At 43.9% G+C, this 18,995-nt stretch overlaps 1 protein-coding gene across 5 annotated transcripts in view; it reads left to right on the forward strand.

The window, feature by feature from the left end:
* Positions 1 to 13,608: 13,608 nt before the first annotated feature.
* Positions 13,609 to 18,995, forward strand: part of neto1l (neuropilin (NRP) and tolloid (TLL)-like 1, like) — an 81,116-nt gene continuing 75,729 nt past the window's right edge. For all 5 annotated transcript variants that reach the window (XM_066647054.1, XM_066648807.1, XM_066647815.1 and 2 more), the window contains exons 1-3: positions 13,609 to 14,500; positions 17,162 to 17,215; positions 17,309 to 17,443. In XM_066647054.1, coding sequence (XP_066503151.1) covers positions 14,473 to 14,500; positions 17,162 to 17,215; positions 17,309 to 17,443 — 217 coding nt within the window. In that variant the 5' untranslated portion in view covers positions 13,609 to 14,472. The remainder of the gene's footprint in view (positions 14,501 to 17,161; positions 17,216 to 17,308; positions 17,444 to 18,995) is intronic.

Below are 18,995 nucleotides of genomic sequence, written 5' to 3' on the forward strand. Positions count from 1 at the left end.
CAACACTAAGTAGTATTTTTATCTTACAATTACAGCTTCAAAATCATTGTAATGATCCACTGAGCTGTAAAATAGAGAATACAGCCTCTGCAGTTGTTGCTTCAGGCTCAGCACTGCAGAAACTGCAATATGGAACTTTCGGAGGAGGGTAGGAAACCACACTTTCTCCCCCTGATTTCAGGACAATGCTGTAAGAGTGAATCTACACACTGCAACTGTAGAAAATACATAATCTTATCTAGTGTTGCTTTTTGAAAAACTGGAGCTCAGCCTTTAGTATCTGGTGCATACAAGATAGTATCTACTGCTCATTTTATTATATTACCTCATAGTGTCTGGTGCTCATGAGACATTATCTAGTGCTCACCCAATACTATCTAGTGCTCTCATGAAAATATCTATGTTCATGAGACAATAAATGATGTTTGTGTGATCGTATTTGGTGCACACTTGATCACCATGTGGTCAGATTATATTTTCTTGTCTGCACATGATGGTATATGGTGCGCACCAGTTATTTATTAAGTAAACAGCTGTGTAACCTCTCAGAGGTTCCTCATTCATTCTTTGGGAATGGACCTGTTTCACTGAGGAGTGCTTTTGTGAAGGTCTGACCTCAAGCTCGTCGTCTTTGAGGACATTTCCAAAGATATCGGAGCTCTGCGAGTGTTTATTTGTGAGTGGTTTTGTCGCAGTGATTTCGGGGGCAGATGGATTTGGGACGGAGCCGAAAGTGTCCGGACTCCAATTTCCCGCAGAGCTCCAACAGCAGACAGAAGTCTGATAACACACCGAGGAAACAGCGCTCACTTTAAAACAGCAAATGAAAACGCCCTCGCTGAGGAGCATATCTGCCAGTCTTCATCACACACACACACTCACACACACATCGTTGCGGCCCAGACCAATCTCCTCCTGCACTCACTCACGACCCAGAGACGATGCCTTTACTCCCTGCCTCTGTCTCTATTCAAATGTCAAGAACAGAATTAAAACATCTCCTGTCCAGACTGTTTAACCCTTTACAATCTGCACACACCGATCAGCCATTACATTAAATCATTTTACCTTGTTCCTACACTCATTGTTTATTTGATAAGCCAGATGTATTTATGGTCTGCTTGTTGTTCTGCATACTTTATTAGCCTCCTTTCCCCCTGTTTTTCAGTGCTCGGGACCACATGGAGCAGGGAGGTTATAATGTGTTTAATAAACTGGGTATTTAAGGCAGATGAGATTGATGTTATAAGGCAGTCATGCACAGTGTTGTAAGGCTGTTAGTGTGATGCTGGGATTTTAAGGCAGTCTGATGATGCTTTTTAAGGTGGCCCTGTGCTGGGTTTAAAGGTAGCTGGTCTTGTGATGTTCTTTAAAGTGGTCTGGTGCAGTGAGTCCATTTAATATGCACAGAGTCTAATTAAGTGCATTTAATTCTAATAACGTGGCCTTAGAGCCTTGAGACTTCACTGCCAGCTCAGAGGACACACACACACACACACACACACACTCAGTGCCTTTACACACTCTATACACTCCAAACACAGCTTTTACATTCCATACACACTCTTAGACTTCTTTACACATTCAATACACACTTTCCACATGCTTTAGAAATTCTTACACTCTTTACACACAATCTGTACACACTGTCAGAACCCTTTACACACTCTCACACTCTGTGCTCTCCATACACACACTGTACACAGCATACACACTTTTCACACACTCTCTACTCTCTTTATAACCTGTGTACGTTCCATACACACTTCCATACACAAGACACCCTCTGTACAGACGCTCTAACACTCTACACTCTTTACACACATCACACTCTGTGTGTGTTGTATGCACTCTGTAACCTCCATACGCACTATGTACACAACTGTTCATACAAAATTGAAATTAGTTGCAAGTAATATTTATTACACACCAAAGGAATTTGTAATGTGTTAAATATACTTTACAGAGAATATATTAAATGAGTGTCCTGGAGGTTGTGGGTTCAAGTCCCGCTCTGGGTGACTGTCTGTGAGGAGTGTGGTGTGTTTTCCCTGTGTCTGCGTGGGTTTCCTCCGGGTGACTGTCTGTGAGGAGTGTGGTGTGTTCTCCCTGTGTCTGCGTGGGTTTCCTCCGGGTGACTGTCTGTGAGGAGTGTGGTGTGTTCTCCCTGTGTCTGCGTGGGTTTCCTCCGGGTGACTGTCTGTGAGGAGTGTGGTGTGTTCTCCCTGTGTCTGCGTGGGTTTCCTCCGGGTGACTGTCTGTGAGGAGTGTGGTGTGTTCTCCCTGTGTCTGCGTGGGTTTCCTCCGGGTGACTGTCTGTGAGGAGTGTGGTGTGTTCTCCCTGTGTCTGCGTGGGTTTCCTCCGGGTGACTGTCTGTGAGGAGTGTGGTGTGTTCTCCCTGTGTCTGCGTGGGTTTCCTCTGGGTGACTGTCTGTGAGGAGTGTGGTGTGTTCTCCTTGTGTCTGCGTGGGTTTCCTCTGGGTGACTGTCTGTGAGGAGTGTCGTGTGTTCTCCCTGTGTCCGCGTGGGTTTCCTCTGGGTGACTGTCTGTGAGGAGTGTGGTGTGTTCTCCCATGTGTCCGCGTGGGTTTCCTCTGGGTGCTCCGGTTTCCTTCAAAACACCAAAAACACACGATGGTAGGAGGATTGGAGACTCAAAACAGTCTGTAGGTGTGAATATGTGTGTGTGTGTGTGTGTGTCTGGCGCTCCCTCCAGGGTGTGTTCCCGCCTTGCGCCCAGTGATTCCGGGTAGGCTCCGGACCCACCGTGACCCTGAACTGGGTTACAGACAGTGAATGAATGAATGATATTAAATGGTCTCAGGTGTGGATTTTGGACAGTACACACTTGCTACACAAACACACTCAACGGGGTTATACCCTGAAGAAAGATTAGACTCATTCATAGACATGTTTTCAAATTGAACCTCAAACCTTGGAGAAGCTGCAATCATTGCACCATTAGGATCGCGCCGCTCGTAGATTTAATGCGGCCTCTTCGCATTGTGCAGCAATTACAAGCTCTCTTCTTTAAAAGGCTTAATCCAATTGTAAAGGGGCTTTTCAGCCGAGCGCAGATAAATCTCTGGGCTGCAGCAACACATTAGGTCTTTATGAGAACATGGAGACGGCGTTTCAGTGAATATCACAGAACAAAAGATCTGTGAAACAGAGAATAGGTTAATATGATAGCGCAGGTCCACAGGTGTGTGACTGAGTGACTGAGTGAGTGTGACATTGTCCACAGGTGTGAGTGACTGAGTGAGTGTGACATTGTGCACAGGTGTGAGTGACTGAGTGAGTGTGACATTGTCCACAGGTGTGAGTGACTGGGTGAGTGTGACATTGTCCACAGGTGTGAGTGACTGGGTGAGTGTGACATTGTCCACAGGTGTGAGTGACTGGGTGAGTGTGACATTGTCCACAGGTGTGAGTGACTGGGTGAGTGTGACATTGTCCACAGGTGTGAGTGACTGAGTGAGTGTGACATTGTCCACAGGCGTGAGTGACTGGGTGAGTGTGACATTGTCCACAGGCATGAGTGACTGGGTGAGTGTGACATTGTCCACAGGTGTGAGTGACTGAGTGAGTGTGACATTGTCCACAGGCGTGAGTGACTGGGTGAGTGTGACATTGTCCACAGGCATGAGTGACTGGGTGAGTGTGACATTGTCCACAGGCGTGAGTGACTGGGTGAGTGTGACATTGTCCACAGGCGTGAGTGACTGAGTGAGTGTGTCATTGTCCACAGGCGTGAGTGACTGAGTGAGTGTGACATTGTCCACAGGCGTGAGTGACTGGGTGAGTGTAACATTGTCCACAGGCGTGAGTGACTTGGTGAGTGTGACATTGTCCACAGGCGTGAGTGACTTGGTGAGTGTGACATTGTCCACAGGAGTGAGTAACTGGGTGAGTGTGACATTGTCCACATGCGTGAGTGACTGAGTGCCTGTAACATTGTCCACAGGCGTGAGTAACTGAGTGAGTGTGACATTGTCCACATGCGTGAGTGACTGAGTGCCTGTGACATTGTCCACAGGCGTGAGTAACTGAGTGAGTGTGACATTGTCCACAGGCGTGAGTGAGTGACTGAGTGAGTGAGACATTGTCCACAGGCGTGAGTGACTGGGTGAGTGTGACATTGTCCACAGGCGTGAGTGACTGAGTGAGTGTGACATTGTCCACAGGCGTGAGTGACTGAGTGAGTGTGACATTGTCCACAGGCGTGAGTGACTGGGTGAGTGTGACATTGTCCACAGGCGTGAGTGACTGAGTGCGTGTGACATTGTCCACAGGCGTGAGTGACTGAGTGCGTGTGACATTGTCCACAGGCGTGAGTGACTGAGTGAGTGTGACATTTTCCACAGGCGTGAGTGACTGGGTGAGTGTGACATTGTCCACAGGTGTGAGTGACTGAATGAGTGTGACATTGTCCACAGGCGTGAGTGACTGAATGAGTGTGACATTGTCCACAGGAGTGATTGCCTGGGTGAGTGTGACATTGTCCACAGGCGTGAGTGACTGGGTGAGTGTGACATTGTCCACAGGAGTGATTGACTGGGTGAGTGTGACTTTGTCCACAGGCGTGAGTGACTGGATGAGTGTGACATTGTCCACAGGTGTGATTGACGGGGTGACTGTGACATTGTCCACAGGTTTGAGTGACTGGGTGAGTGTGACATTGTCCACAGGTGTGAGTGACTGGGTGAGTGTGACATTGTCCACAGGCGTGAGTGATTGAGTGAGTGTGTGTTGCTATGTGCAGTGTGTCTTTCTGCCTTATGCCCGGTGATTCTGAGTAGGCTGTGGATCCACTATGACCCTGAACAAGATGAAGTAGTACATGAATGAATGAATGAATGACCTTCTTGTTCATGCAGGGAGATGTTTTACAGGTTTTTTTTTACCTCCTTAAAAAATAGTGTTATTGAAACAGCTGAGTCGACATAAACCTCAGATGAATCACGCTGTTGTTGCCCGTTCTCCGCCATATGGAGGGTTAGTTAAATAATAAACTCGTGGCCCGGCAGTGGGTGTGATTTGCACGACTTTGACATTGCCCCCGTCGCTCCAGCCGTTTGTCTCTGTCCAGGAAAATAAAAAAGGAGAAAATCTCCACCCTCTCCATCGCAGCCAAACAAATGTTCAGCAGTTGGGTCGTTCATCCTTCACTGACCTCCATCCAGAAGGTTTCCTCTCCAGGAGAAAGAGCCAGAGAGCTGACAGAGATCCAGCTCCAAAGCCAAGGACTCTGCTGCATTAGCACTTATCTCCACCTGCCTGCTCAGGAGTGTTAGAAAACACAACAGCAAAAATAGAGCGGAGTCAAATTCAAGTGCACAGGGAGTGTAGTGCTCTACAGTATCACATACAGTTAGGGGACAACTTCACAGTCCACTTTCTACAAGACATATTTACTTCATATTTTTATATAAGAATTTTATTAACTTTAGTTTTGTAGAACTTTCACAATTTGCCATATGTTTGTGACAGAGTGAGTGTGTGAAACTGTCCACAGGTGTGAGTGTGTGAGTGACTGGGTGAGTGTGTGAAACTGTCCACAGGTGTGAGTGTGTGTGTGAGTGTCTGATGTCCTGTGATGGACTGCACAATTATACCGTGTAGCCACTGTGACTCTGATGTGGAGGAGGTGAATGAATGAGGAATACCCATTTAATTTCACGTGTGTGTGTGTGATCATATACCAGGCTTTATGTCCACTTTTGGACCTGTTAATGGAATACCTGGAAGCATCAATGCTGCTTTTATCCGACGGACAGCAAGGTTGGAGAAAACTCTGCTCTTGCTTTTCTCCGTTATCTCTGCCTTTAGCCTGGATTACAGTGTTTTTGGTATTAAGCGTCCCACTGTGATATATTACCGCCTCAGTAAAGCAGTTCATCAATGTCCTGTGATGGATTATTGGAAGCTGATAAGGAGAAAAGAGGCTCAGAGAGTGTGATGTTTAACTGGAATTAAGTCACAAAGCTAAGGGATATGTGCTGTGCATAAACAAACAAAACCTGCATTAAATGTAATTAATGTCATTCAAATATTAACAGTAACAAATATGTTGTGATGAAGCTGCAGCACAGCAGCTTATGTGTGACTTCTGTTGTCCGTACGAGTTTAAATCAGTAAAAGAAAGCACTCCGGGTCCAGATTAATTAATTGATGCGTATGGGATAAATATTTGGAATCAGAGAGTGAGTGAGTGATTGAATTATTAAAGCATCACACATTGCAGCTCATTACAGAATCATGGGCCCATATGTCAAACTGACCTCTAGAGATATGCAATCAGTACAACTGAGATTACACCTAGTCTATTACTGAACGTCAACACCACTCTAAACTAACCACAGCTCCTCAAACTGCATTCTCGACGGTGTTTTCTGACTTAGGCAGCATGCAGTAAACTGACTGGGTGGGTCTTGTTGCACAGTGTGTGAGTTGGTGGGCTCCAGATCCCAACATTAATGTGAACATGCACTGAACAAGGATTTTTCACAATATGTCCCCTTTAAAGATAAATAAGTCATCATTTGCTTTTTTATTAGTTGGTACACACCATAATAATCCTGTTTGTGAATTAAGAATAACGGCAGATGAGAGATATTAAAGCCCTGTTGTGACTTTGTCACGATGTATTAATTCTGAGTTGAGTTAAATATATTTCCATTCTGCTCCTTCCCTTTGGTATTGGCCTCAGTAGTGAGCATTTTAGCCACTGGCCTGTTATTCCGTCTTCAATCTGGTCCTGTGGTTCCTGGCTCCTGTAGCTTTAATTGGCTCAGTGTTTTTTCGTTTGACCTCATTAGCATAGAGGCAGGGGGGTGGAGCTTCCTGCTGAGTGTAAAACCCCAGGCTATAGTCACTTCCCCTTTAAACAGAGTGCACCACAACATAGAGCATGCTTTAGTCAAGAAAGATAAAAGGACTCTTTTACTTTTTAACTCACCATAAGTTAGAAATTGTTTAGACAGATGGATTTGTACTTTATAAAAGAGACAACAACATTTATTCAAAATATATTTACACTTAAATCTCCAGGTCATTTATGAATGTGACTTTGCTTTAATAAGTGCTGGGGATGGGATGTTGCATTCAATACAGCTGCACTCACTGAAGAGAAATCAGCACTGGGTCTGAAAGGAGGAGGCCAAGGAAAGGTTTTAAGGTGGCGTGTGTAGAACAGGACCACCCTGTCCGTTTTCTGTGCTGCCTAAGTCCGTTATGATTCTGCTCCGCTTCTGACATCAAGTGCAGAGACTTTACAATTGCCCCGCCCCCTCGTCTGAGTCTGTCCAATCACAGTGCTGGACCCGTGTTTATGTGAGAGCGCAAAGAACAGGGTGAAGAACCAGAAATGTATGTCCACTGTGGAACACTTATTTAAAAGTTACAGAGCAGCTGAGGTGTATTTATCTAGAAATACAATTTAATTTCATTCTCAGACACCCTTTATAACGTTATAACATAAATGTGTTATCTCTACAGAAAAGCAGTAAATGAAATGGGGACACACTGGAGCAGCTGCTCATGCCTCTCAATGCCCAGTGATGAACCTGGGTGAGAGGGGTATAAAGCACTGGGCTGTGCAGCAGTGGACCTGCATTCTCTGAAGAGATAGAGCTGCATCCGATACAAATAGGATGAGTTGGAGCACCTCATCTTACCCCCAACATCAGCACCTGACCTCTCTAATGTTTATGAAGCTGAATGCTCTTCAATTTCCTACAAATTCCTCTTTCCTGGTTATAATTTCAGGATTATTATGAACACCTGCTCCTCAGTGTGTCTCAGAGCTTAAGGAAGCACCCTGGAGGTTATGCAAAAAACCTCTTCCCAGAGCTCAGACACTTCGTGTGTAGAATAAACTGAGAATAAACAGAATAAACAGAGAATAGACTCAGAATAAAGAGCCGCTGAGGGCCAGATCCTCATCCAGCCGCTGAAAAACTCTTCTACAGAGTTTCCTTTCCTCCAGGAACCACAGGTGTGTACAGTATCCACCTCCACCCTCCAGTAAACAGGAAACTTATAATATCTTCCCAAGAATTACAAAACTGTGAGCTCTTTAGGCTCCTAAAGCCTTGAGTGATTAGTCCATCTGTTGCTCTGCATACTTTACCCAGGAAGCCTACAGAGCAGGTGTGATGTGGTGGTGGATCATTCTCAGCGCTGCAGTGACACTGACGTGGTGGTAGTGTGTTAGTGTGTGTTGTGCTGGTGCGAGTGGACCAGACACAGCAGTGCTGCTGGAGTTTTTAAAACCTGTGTCCACTCACTGTCCACTCTGAGACACTCCTCCCTCGTTGGTCCACCTTGTAGAGTCAGAGACAGTAACTCATTTATGTAAATGTTCTTTACCTGTAGATCTCATGGAGCCCATCCACACACACTGCTCTCCTGCTCAGTGTCTAATGAAGGGAAGCAGCTCATGTTTGAGTGAATGGATTCTCGGGGTCCAGCTGTGCAGCGGCTCTCCCCTCATTGTACTCCATTCTATTTTTGGAAAAGCTTCTCATTTTGGTTGAAATGTGTCAATTTCCATAAACCTAAGCCTCTTTGTGTGCTTTCAGAAGCTGTGAAAGGCCAGTCTTCTGCTCTTTCCAGCTCCAATGCAGTTTAGCCAGGATAGTGTACACAGATGTGAATAAACGGGAGGTGTGGACTGTACAGAAAGACGTTATAACGTCTAAAATTTGGCAAGTTATTTAATATTCTGTGATATGAAAGCGCTGTAATGTTATTCCTTGATATTTGTCTAGAGGCGAAACAAAATATATTCATTCCATTTGTTTCCAGAAACAGTGGTTGATGCCCTCTGTGTGCTTCTCATGGACCATCCTCTGCTCCCTGTCTCTGTACTTTTGCTTTAAAAGGAGATTTATTATATACAAAATCCCCTGTTCAGTGCATGTGCACAATAATGCGTGGATATGGAGCCGACCAACCCACACACTGTGAAAAATGCCACCCAGTCAGTTTAGTGTGTGCTGCCTAAGTCAGAAAACATGGGATAAAATGAGTCGTTCTGATTCTGCCCTACTTCTGATGTCAAGTGCAGAGATTTTAGAATCACCCCGCCCCCGTGTCTGAGTCTGTCCAATCACAGTGCTGGATCTGTGTTTATGTGAGAGTGCAAAGACGAGGGTAAACGCAGTAAAACAGACACAAGAGCGCTGAGAAATAAGTAAAAATGAAGAAAACGAGAACAGAGAAGAAAGAGAACCAAGCGAAAACCAGAGCTTCTGCTCCTCGCTCCTCACTGCTGTGCGCTCGGGGTCAGGTTGAACAGCGAGCGGCTCATTATCATTTAAAGTAACAGGTGCTGAAAGCGGGCGTTGAGCTGTCTGACGATGTTGCATTAGCAGCAGTGTGAAAAGAAAGGAGTAGACATCACACCTCACCTGCTTTCTACAAACACACCGTACTGTACACAAACACAGACTCGTGCAGAAAGAAGAAAGCATAAAGGCTTTAATATCTCAATCCAAAAGACAAATGAAACCCAGATGGTGCAGAGAATTTCCAGAGGGCATGTTTTGAAGGGAATGACAAATATGATGCCGGCATCTCAGAAAATTTTTCATGACTTAAGGCGGCGTCTTTACTGACAAGCAATCACTAAAGGACAGAATTCCTTCTGTAATAAAATCCCGGGCTCTGCTGTGTGTGTGGTACACAGCCCACAGCGAAGGCTAATGCTAACACAGCAGAAAAGAGCAGAGGAACGGCAAATGTTTACCCCACATTCTGCTCAAAGTGCCGTTTGCTGAAGTACTAGCTCCTTGAATGGCAAACAGATGGTGCTTTTTCTTGTGTTTGTGGAGAAGATCCTGAGGGAATAAGCAATAAGGTTAACACGGCCGAGAGCACCAACATTTGTTTACCCTCGATACACACAGAAAGGAGTGTGTTTAAAGGGATAGTTTAGTTTTTTCAGCCTAATCCCTCTTTAATGTGTCTGTAGCATATGGATGATTACCACAGAAAATCATTTCAACACTTTTAACAGTTCTGAGGAAAGAGCAGAAAACTCGGACTCGAAATGCACTTATAATTTAAGTCAATGGGCAGTTAATTCGTTCATTCATTCGTTCATTCATTCATTCATTCATTGTCTCTAGTTCAGGGTCACAGTTTGTCCGGAGCCTATCCAGAGTCACTGTGCACAAGGCAGGGCAACACACACTCACACATTCACTCACACACTCACACCTGTAGACAGTTTCACCCAGTCACTCACATATAATGTAATGTAAATATAACTACATTGCAGTGTACTGTGTTTTTTCCGATAAAACGTACAGTCAGCATTTCATGGTGTAGTTCCATTGATTCATACAAACCCCTGTAACTGCACTAGAATTGTGGGATATTAGGAACAATATTAGCAGATAAAGCCAAACTACTAAACATGACTGTGACTCTAACCAATGTTAATTATTCAAAAATGAGATGCTCATATTTATTTATCAGCTTCCCTCCTATTTGTTTATCATGTGTTTATTTATTACACACATATAGGCAACACGCTTGAGTTTCCCATCTCCCCGAGCAGTTTTTAATTACAGATTCAGGGAGACGGAACCAGGCTCTTATCGGAGTCTGATAGAGATTTTATTCCGTTAATTAAAGCGAGGAGCAGGGCGTTTTCAGAAGAAATGAGAATGAATCGCTTTCTTTGAGCAGCTTTAAATTCCTCGCTGGAGTGCAGCGGTTAAAGAGGAGATGCTACAGTACGCCAGATAAGACCTCTTTTGCATAATTGTAAGGTTGTCACTGTTCATCCTGCAACTCACCCATCAGTGCTCTGAATTCTGATTTATTTGGTGATGTTTCCCTCATACTTTACTGTCAATATGAGATTTACATAATAAAATAAAATAAAATAAAAGCGAAGAAACCCTCTAATAGGATTAGCGTGTGTACAGAAGCATTTGCATCCGAATCCTTCTTACACTCGTCTCGCCGAGTTAAAGCTAAGAAACGTTGACGGAGGGAATTTCTGGAAATCTTTTACAGACTGGAGACTGTTTATAAGCCATCGCTGTCCCTCTCCACAGTCGTTCCATGTGCAGATGTTGAAGAATGTAGTTTTCAGATGTGTCCGAGTCAAAGGAGATTTGGGTAAACTGCACTTATGACACTTTTCCATTGCATGGTACCTACATGTCTTTGCTCGGCTTGGCTCTCCGCACATTTCAATCCCTGTTCCCTGGTCACTTTTCCACTCAAACAACTCCCCATGAAAAGTTTGCAGTGTCGTCTCGAAACCCCTTCTCTAACGGGTGCTGTTTACTCATGGTGTATTGGCGTGTTGTTGTTGTAGTTGTTTGGGACTGAACACAGCTCCATCATCAGTTCAGACAGATCAGTAGAGTTTGTTCCTTCCTTGTTGCAGCGTCCAGCTCTCGCTGGATTCTTTTGTCGGCCATTGATCCAAGGAGCGTTTGAACCTCTTCAAAAGACCACGGCGTAATTTTACGAGCTGCCATCGTAAGTCAATTGTGATCTCGGCTGCAGTTGGAGATTTTACAGACGGAGTGTTGGTGCTGGGTGTCTGCGATGCGTGGCGTAGAGTGATGACTCTCTCTGAACAGTCAGCGCTCTGCAAGGTTTACACACCACAGTTTAGTCCCCACTCGACTCGCTCAGGAGAGCAGGGACTAATAAAAGAACCCGGTTCCAGGACCAGATTTCGCTGACGGAGAATCAGAAAAGACGAGTCGAGTTGAGTAGGGACCCTGCAGGTGAAAAGTGTCATTACACTGGTCTGTGGAAAATTAAAGGGCCCATATTCTGAACAGGGCTGTTTACACAGGGGGAGAACACTGCTGTGAGATTTGTGGGGTTTGGACCAAAGCAGGTCACAGACGTTTCATTAAGAAACAGAACTGTTAACACTGGAGACAAGGGAAGATTATGACCCCTTTAAAGAAAATAAATGTGTTGTGTTTGGAGTCACGCTCCTCTGCTGCCAGATGCTGCAGTGGTGAGTTAGTCTGTCCAAATAATTATGCCACTTAATGAGTAACAAAAGCTAAAGCAGGTCTGGATGTGACCTCTCTGACCTCTCTGAGCCCTGGGCCTTTGTCTTAGTTGGAGCTGGAGGTGACATAAAAATTCACCATTCATTCATTCATTGTCTGTAAGCACTTATCCAGGTTCAGGGTCGCGACCCTGAAGTAAATAAGCACTTACAGACAATGAATGAATGATTCTTTCAGTATACAGTTGGTTGTAAGAGTGCTTTTAGATGTTTTAAATAATCTGCCAATGGAAGACTATATTTTTGGAGATAAAACAAGTATAAACAAGTTAATAGTCTTGAAATATGTAAAGGAAAAACCAGTAATGTTCTTATAAAAGTCTCCTAATGAGAAATGTTAAATCAATTGACTAAATTCAAGATGTTATCCCTTAATGAGAGGGTTTTCTAGGCATCCACAACAGTTGAGGAATCATCCTGAATCAGTGTGAGATTGTAATGCTGATCCCGTCCGGAGGCTGTTACTCAGAGGACCTGGATGTACTTGAAGAGTGAGGTATTTCACGAAGTGACGGATGAATGCAGATGTGTTTATTAGCATTCACAGCGGCGACATGTCAGAGAGAGACGTGCCGAATGTGAATGTTGCATCATGGGAAAAGTCCATCTCTCGCCAAGCCTCATTAAACATCACTCTACGTCCCACAGTGACTTTCATCATCAACAGGCACCGTGACTAAACACTTCTGGACACTTTCTCAACACGAGTTCACACTTTTTTTTATTTTACACTGAGGGAAACTTTACTGTATTCACCAGTCACCATTTGATCCTTGAAAAATTTTTACATTACTGTGTGGATCTGGAGCCAACCAACCCACACACTGTGAAACAAGACCAACCTGTCAGTTGTCTGTGTGCTGAAGTCTGAAAACACAAGCCGTTCTGACTCTGCTCTGCTTCTGTCAAGTGCAGAGACCCCGCCCCCTCGTCTGAGTCTGTCCAATCACAGAGCTGGATCCGTGTTTATGGGAGACAAGGCTAAATGCAGTAAAACAGACACAAAGAGCGCGGAGAAATAAGAGCACCGAGTAAAAACTGAGAAAACGAGAACAGAGAAAAAAGAGAACTGAGCGAAAACAGCTAAAAACCAGAGCTTCTGCTGCTCGATGTGTGGAGTGTTTACGGTCTGACAGGAATAAATGCGGAGGGATTATAATCCAGTATAAATCTGCAGTCGTAATTTTACTTAATGCTGATGTGTATGTCAGAATTTTTCCAAATAAATTTGGCGAACATTTGCAGATATCTTATGCAGTATGAATCAGCTCAGATCCACATGATATTTGAAAATATCAGAATCTGTGTGATTTTACTTTTACTGTGTATTGCATCAGATACAAAATCAATAGCTCACTCATCTCTATAACCCACCTGTCAGTCACAGCGCAGGAGGCGGGGCTACTACAGGCCAGCCCTCTCACAGCCGGTCATAACTCAGGGGACGGTATTCCTAGTAACCAATCCCAGAGCAAGGGGGCGTGGCTACCGGCTGTTAAAACTCAGCGTCCAGCTCAGCAGCTCGTGCTGCAGGTGCTACCGAGAAGCCGGTCCCATTCCTCACAGCTCTCTTTCTCTCGAAATCTTTCTTACTCTTTGTCCTCTCTCTCTTGTTTTCTCCGCTTGTCTTTCTTTCTCTTTCGCATCTTTCTTTCACTCTTTCTCTCCCGGGGTGGTTTCTGCACTCCTCCACCGGCTCTTGCTGTCTGTCTCTCCTTTCTGTCTCTCTGTGTCTCTGCAGCATCGCAGCTGGACTGGAAGCGAAGGGAGAGGACGAGAGAAGTGCTTTTTCTTGCACAATGGTAAACCGTATTGAGGGGAAAGATAGAGGGGGTTGAAAAGAGCTGGGAAAACCCCTGGAGCCAAGGGATGGAGGTGAAGACTGAACTCTTGAGCTGCTGATTTGCAGCGGGAGATTTTCAGCGTCTATTTGTTTTATTCCTGGAGGAAAAAAACATCAACATCATCAACAACAACATAAACATTGATTTCCATCCTGAGGAAGTCGCTCTGTGCTGTGAAGCCACGGCTCTGGGTTCGGCTGGATACACAAGGATGTTTCTGAAAGAGAGTGGAGCATTTCTTTCTTTTTTTCTTTTTATAATGTCAGCATCCTTTTATCCCTGAAGAGTGAAGGAGGGAGGCTGGAGTAGGATTTTGGACGCCGTTAGATGGATGTTTTAAAGCCTTTCTGCTGTTCTCCCGAGATAAGAGAGAGGAGTTGAGCATCTCTGGAAGGAATCTTCTGTCTCCCACTCTCCCGCAGCATCAGCACCATCTCTCTCTCTCTCTCTCTCTCTCTCTCTCTCTCTCTCTCTCTCTCTCTCTCTCTCTCCTTCCTTCCTTCTCTTTAGTATTCCCTTCTAAATGGAATTAGTTGAGTTTGAAGCTTGTTGTGAAAGGAACAGACATGGTACATGGGCGCAGTTTCCTTCACGGTGAGTCCAGCTCAAAGCAGATTAACTCCACTCAGCCGTTTCACGCACGCTCGCGTTTTACCGCGTTTTACTTTGCGCGTGCCAACAGCTATTCAGAGTACGTGAGATTACGTGGGATTTTTATGCGCGAGTCGTGTTTTGGTGGTTGATTTCTTGAAGTAAACTCCGCGAGCCTTTCTTGCGTGGTGTGTACTTGTGTTTTACGCGTCAGAGAGAATGGTTTGTACGTCTGTGTTGTATTGATGTTTATGCGTGAGCTTTTTTTATGATTGTCGTGTTGGATGTTGTTTTTAGGATTAAACTTTTTTAGACATTTGTGAGATGCACGTACGGTAAATGTGTGGTAAACTGATGTTTTTGCGTGAGCTAGGCTTTGCACGTGCGATTATTATGAGTGAGTTAGTGTTGGTGTTTTTTTGTTTGTTTTTTTTAATCAAGAAAGCCACGTTAGCATTTCATTGGTGGTGTACACTGAAATGGTACACACGGGAAAGCTTTACGTGAGAAACGTGAGATACATTTTTTTGTACTGATGTTTTTGCGTGAGGTATTTCCTGTGTGTGAGCTTTTTATGAGTGGATTGTGTTGGCTGTTGTTTTCAGGAGGTAGCCTACCTACGATTCAAGAGAGAGGTAAACTGATATTTTTGGGTGAGTTAGCCAGTGTGCGTGAGATTTTGATGAGTATGTTTAGGTGGTTGTTCTAATGAAAGCTGCACTAGCATTTCAGCTTTGGTGTGCACTGAGGTTCATGTGAGGTTCATGGTGCTCATGAGGTACACTGGTTTGTTTTTCTGTATTGGACAGATGTTTATGCGTGAGCTGCCATAGCTTCGAGAGACTTGGGTTGCGTTGTCTGCTGTTTTCATGAGGTAGGCTACACTAATATTTCAAGGGTCAGGTACATTGAAGATTTATACTTGGGAGAGCTTTGCGTGAGATACACGAGGCATACCAGTGATAAACTTAGGTTTATGCGTGAGGTAGTCTGCACGTGAGATTTTTATACTTGAGTTTTATTAGCCATAGTTTTTATATGAGTTGGGAGTGGTTTTGTGTGAATTTAATAAGTGGGGGTGTTTTGTTAAGGTAGGCTGCACCAACATTTCATGCGTGAGGTCCACTCACGTGAGGAACACGCACAGTTTATGAGCTTTGGATACTTAAAGGAACTCTAGGTAGTACGTCCTTGCTTCTCAAGGCTCAGCATTGCAGAAACTGCACTATGTCATTTTGGAGGAGGGTAGGAAACAGCCCCTCCCTCCCCTTCCATCTTGATTTCAGGACAGTACTGTAATTATGCTCTGGAACTGTAGGGGGAGCTAAGAAGAAAAAAATACCTGATCTAACCTAGTGTTCCTTTACGTTATCAGTAGTTTTGTATTATGTGTGGTCTACACTAGTAAGATATTTTTAAGCGTGAGGTAAATGAGGTAAACACGTGAGATATTCAGGTGTTATGAGATACGCTAGCTTTTTCTGCATGAGAATTACACACAGGGTATATGTGTTAGGGGCTGGCACTTTTATGAGGTGTGTTAGAGGTATATACAGGTGAGATATTGTCGGATGCTAATTGTAACCTATCCGACACACCCATGTATGGGAGGCACAGCTGGATACTAACATGGGTTAAATACTGACCCCTTTAGATGGATTTCTTCCGGGGTCAATGATGGAACCAGTGTGGATTAGACATGGAGCCCATCTGAACTGTCCCCTCGTACCCAGATAACTCACCATGGGCCCATGTAGGCCCTACACTCTTCAAAATAAAGGTGCTGCCAAAGTGTCTTTGAGCAATGCCAGAGAAGAACCACTTTTGGTTCCAAAACTATTGGATGTTTAAATCTTTAAAAAGCTCTTCACTTCACTGCCCAAATCTAAATCTAATATGCTGGCTTTAAAATAACATATAATATTAATAAAAAGGTTTTTCACCCTCATACATCTCTTAAAAATAAATGGCTCTTTATTGAACCAAAAGTTGTTCTTTTATGGCATTGCTCAAATAATGTTTTGTAGCACTTTAATTTTTAAAATGGTGCATATATAGAGTAACTGGGCCCCTCACATTTACCCGATGTATGCCGCCCACATAGATCCCAGTGATACCCCGTGTACCAACCATCCCTTGAGCTCATGCCCATCCAGAACCCAGCTAGCCCATGTTCACCCATGTGGACCTCACTAATTTGTACTGCCGTGTACTGACCTGTCCTCTCTGTTCCTGTGGAGGACTGGATTGTTACTGGAAGATCACAGAGGATGTTGCTGTTGATGTTTTCTAGTCCGTATCGGTCACACGAACACACCCTGAGGTAGTGTAGAGTCCTGTAAAGTCCAGCAGAAAGAGCTTATTCAACACAGTGGACGTCTGATGTGTATCCGCTGGAAGTAGCACTGCTACTGTAAAGGTTTTTAAGTTGTATACAGTAGGCTTTATTAAATAAAAGTTCAAAGTTTTTCACAGCTTTTCTCTGATCTTCTGAGAAGAGCCTCTTATTAATCCTCAGACAGAGCTCTGCCTCTGAGCCCTGAACCAGTGCAAGGTATTCGTATTGATTTCTGATACAATACTCTTCACTGGCCTGTGGAAGTGATAATATTTGGCTTTTGGAGCTGATAATAATTCTCTTTCTGATATTAAATCCTCTGGCAGTTGTTGCAGGTCTCCTCATGCTCGGGTTGTCTGGGGCAACGAAGAGGGACGCAGGTAATATATGAGGTTTTGTTCTGCTGTTATTGTATTATTCTTTGTTCTTTGGCTGATGTTTGGTTCTTCTGCTTCTTTTGTTTTTTTTTTTAGTGAAAAACAACTCCGGAGTCCAGCCGGCTGGACAGTGCGGGACCTGGGTCAAAAATCCAGAGGGAGGGCTTTTCACTTCTCCGAATTACCCCAACAAATACCCCCCAGAGAGAGAGTGTATTTACATCATTGAAGGTACGAGCACACACAGACACACTGTTTACTTCATCAGTAAATAATTCAACATCATTCACACTGTGTTGATAATGTGATTTAAGCAAACGAATTTGCGTTCACTATTAACTTAAAGTAAATTTGAGTAATGTTTGCTCCAGTGTAAGTAAATGTCTAAATATAAACAATCCTGTGACATTTTAAGTAAATTTACGTTTAAGGAACATCAAAACATCATAGAAAATATTTCAGAATGTGATTTTTTTTATATTATATTTTATATTCTGAGAAGTGCAGCTCACTAGAGATGAAAAATCAAACGGCTCTGTTGCCTCTATATGATTCAGTTTATGCTTCATACAGCGGGTCCCCATATAGGGGCTAACATGATTAAAATAGGTTTAGTTCAGTATCTCTGACACATCCAAGACACTAGATGTCAGTATAACAGTTCTTGCATAACATGAAGAGGAATCAGTGGATGAAATGGCTTCCCCATTGATTTCACTAATATTACCAATTGCATTCTTAGAAATATCTGGTTGCTTTCTGATTGCTTACATTTTTTTAAAAACAAGCATATCATGAAAAAATTCCTTGTACAGTGGACGTGTACATTACTGTGTGAGCCCACCCAATCGGTTTCCTGTGCACTGCCTAAGTCAGAAAACATGGGACAATATGAGCCATTCTGATTCTGCAGAGACTTAAAAATCTGCCCCGCCCCCTCGTCTGAGTCTGTCCAATCACAGTGCAGGACCCTTTATTTATGTTAGTGCACAAAGATGAGCATAAACACAGCAAAACAGATACAATAAGCGCAGAGAGATAAATGCACTAAGTTAAAACTGAGAAAACAAGAACGGAAAAGAAAGAGAACTGAGCGAAAACAGCAAAACAAAACAAATCTGCTCCTCGCTCCTCACTGCTGTGCGCTCGTGGTCGGGGTGAACAGCAAGCAGCTCATTATCATTTAAAGGAACAGGTGCTGAAAGCGGGCGTTCTGAACAGGGCTGTTTACACAGGGGGAGAACACTGCTGTGGGGCTCATGGGGTTTGGACCAAAGCAGGTCACAGACATTTCATTAAGAAATAGAACTGTGTTCTCTTTAAAAACAGAAACTGTGAGGCATTTGCACCTCATTAATAATGTCATGGCAGTAGGTTTAACACCTGATCTGAGCCTGGAAGCAGATCACAGCACATTCAGGTAGATTTTAAGCTGTAACTGGATCTGACTCACCTCTGCACAGAAATTAAAATTAAAAACCATCCCCTCAGGTTATTTCTGGACAGCTGCTTCGCTCCAGCTACACCTGCACTGCTCAGAATAGTGAAAAGAGCTGATATTTACCACTTTAGGGCAGGAACAAATCACACATGCCAGTTTTATTTTTATTTGAAGTGACTGCGCTTTTGGAGTGCTCTTTGAGATACTCCAAGGCATTGACGTGGTGGTGGTGTGTTAGTGTGTGTTGTGCTGGTGTGAGTGGATCAGACACAGCAGTGCTGCTGGAATTTAAACCCTTCAGTGTCAGTGCTGGACTCATTATACTCCACCAACCACAAAAAC

Source organism: Hoplias malabaricus, chromosome 1, assembly GCF_029633855.1.
Source record: "Hoplias malabaricus isolate fHopMal1 chromosome 1, fHopMal1.hap1, whole genome shotgun sequence".
NCBI classification, from domain to species: Eukaryota; Metazoa; Chordata; class Actinopteri; order Characiformes; family Erythrinidae; genus Hoplias; species Hoplias malabaricus.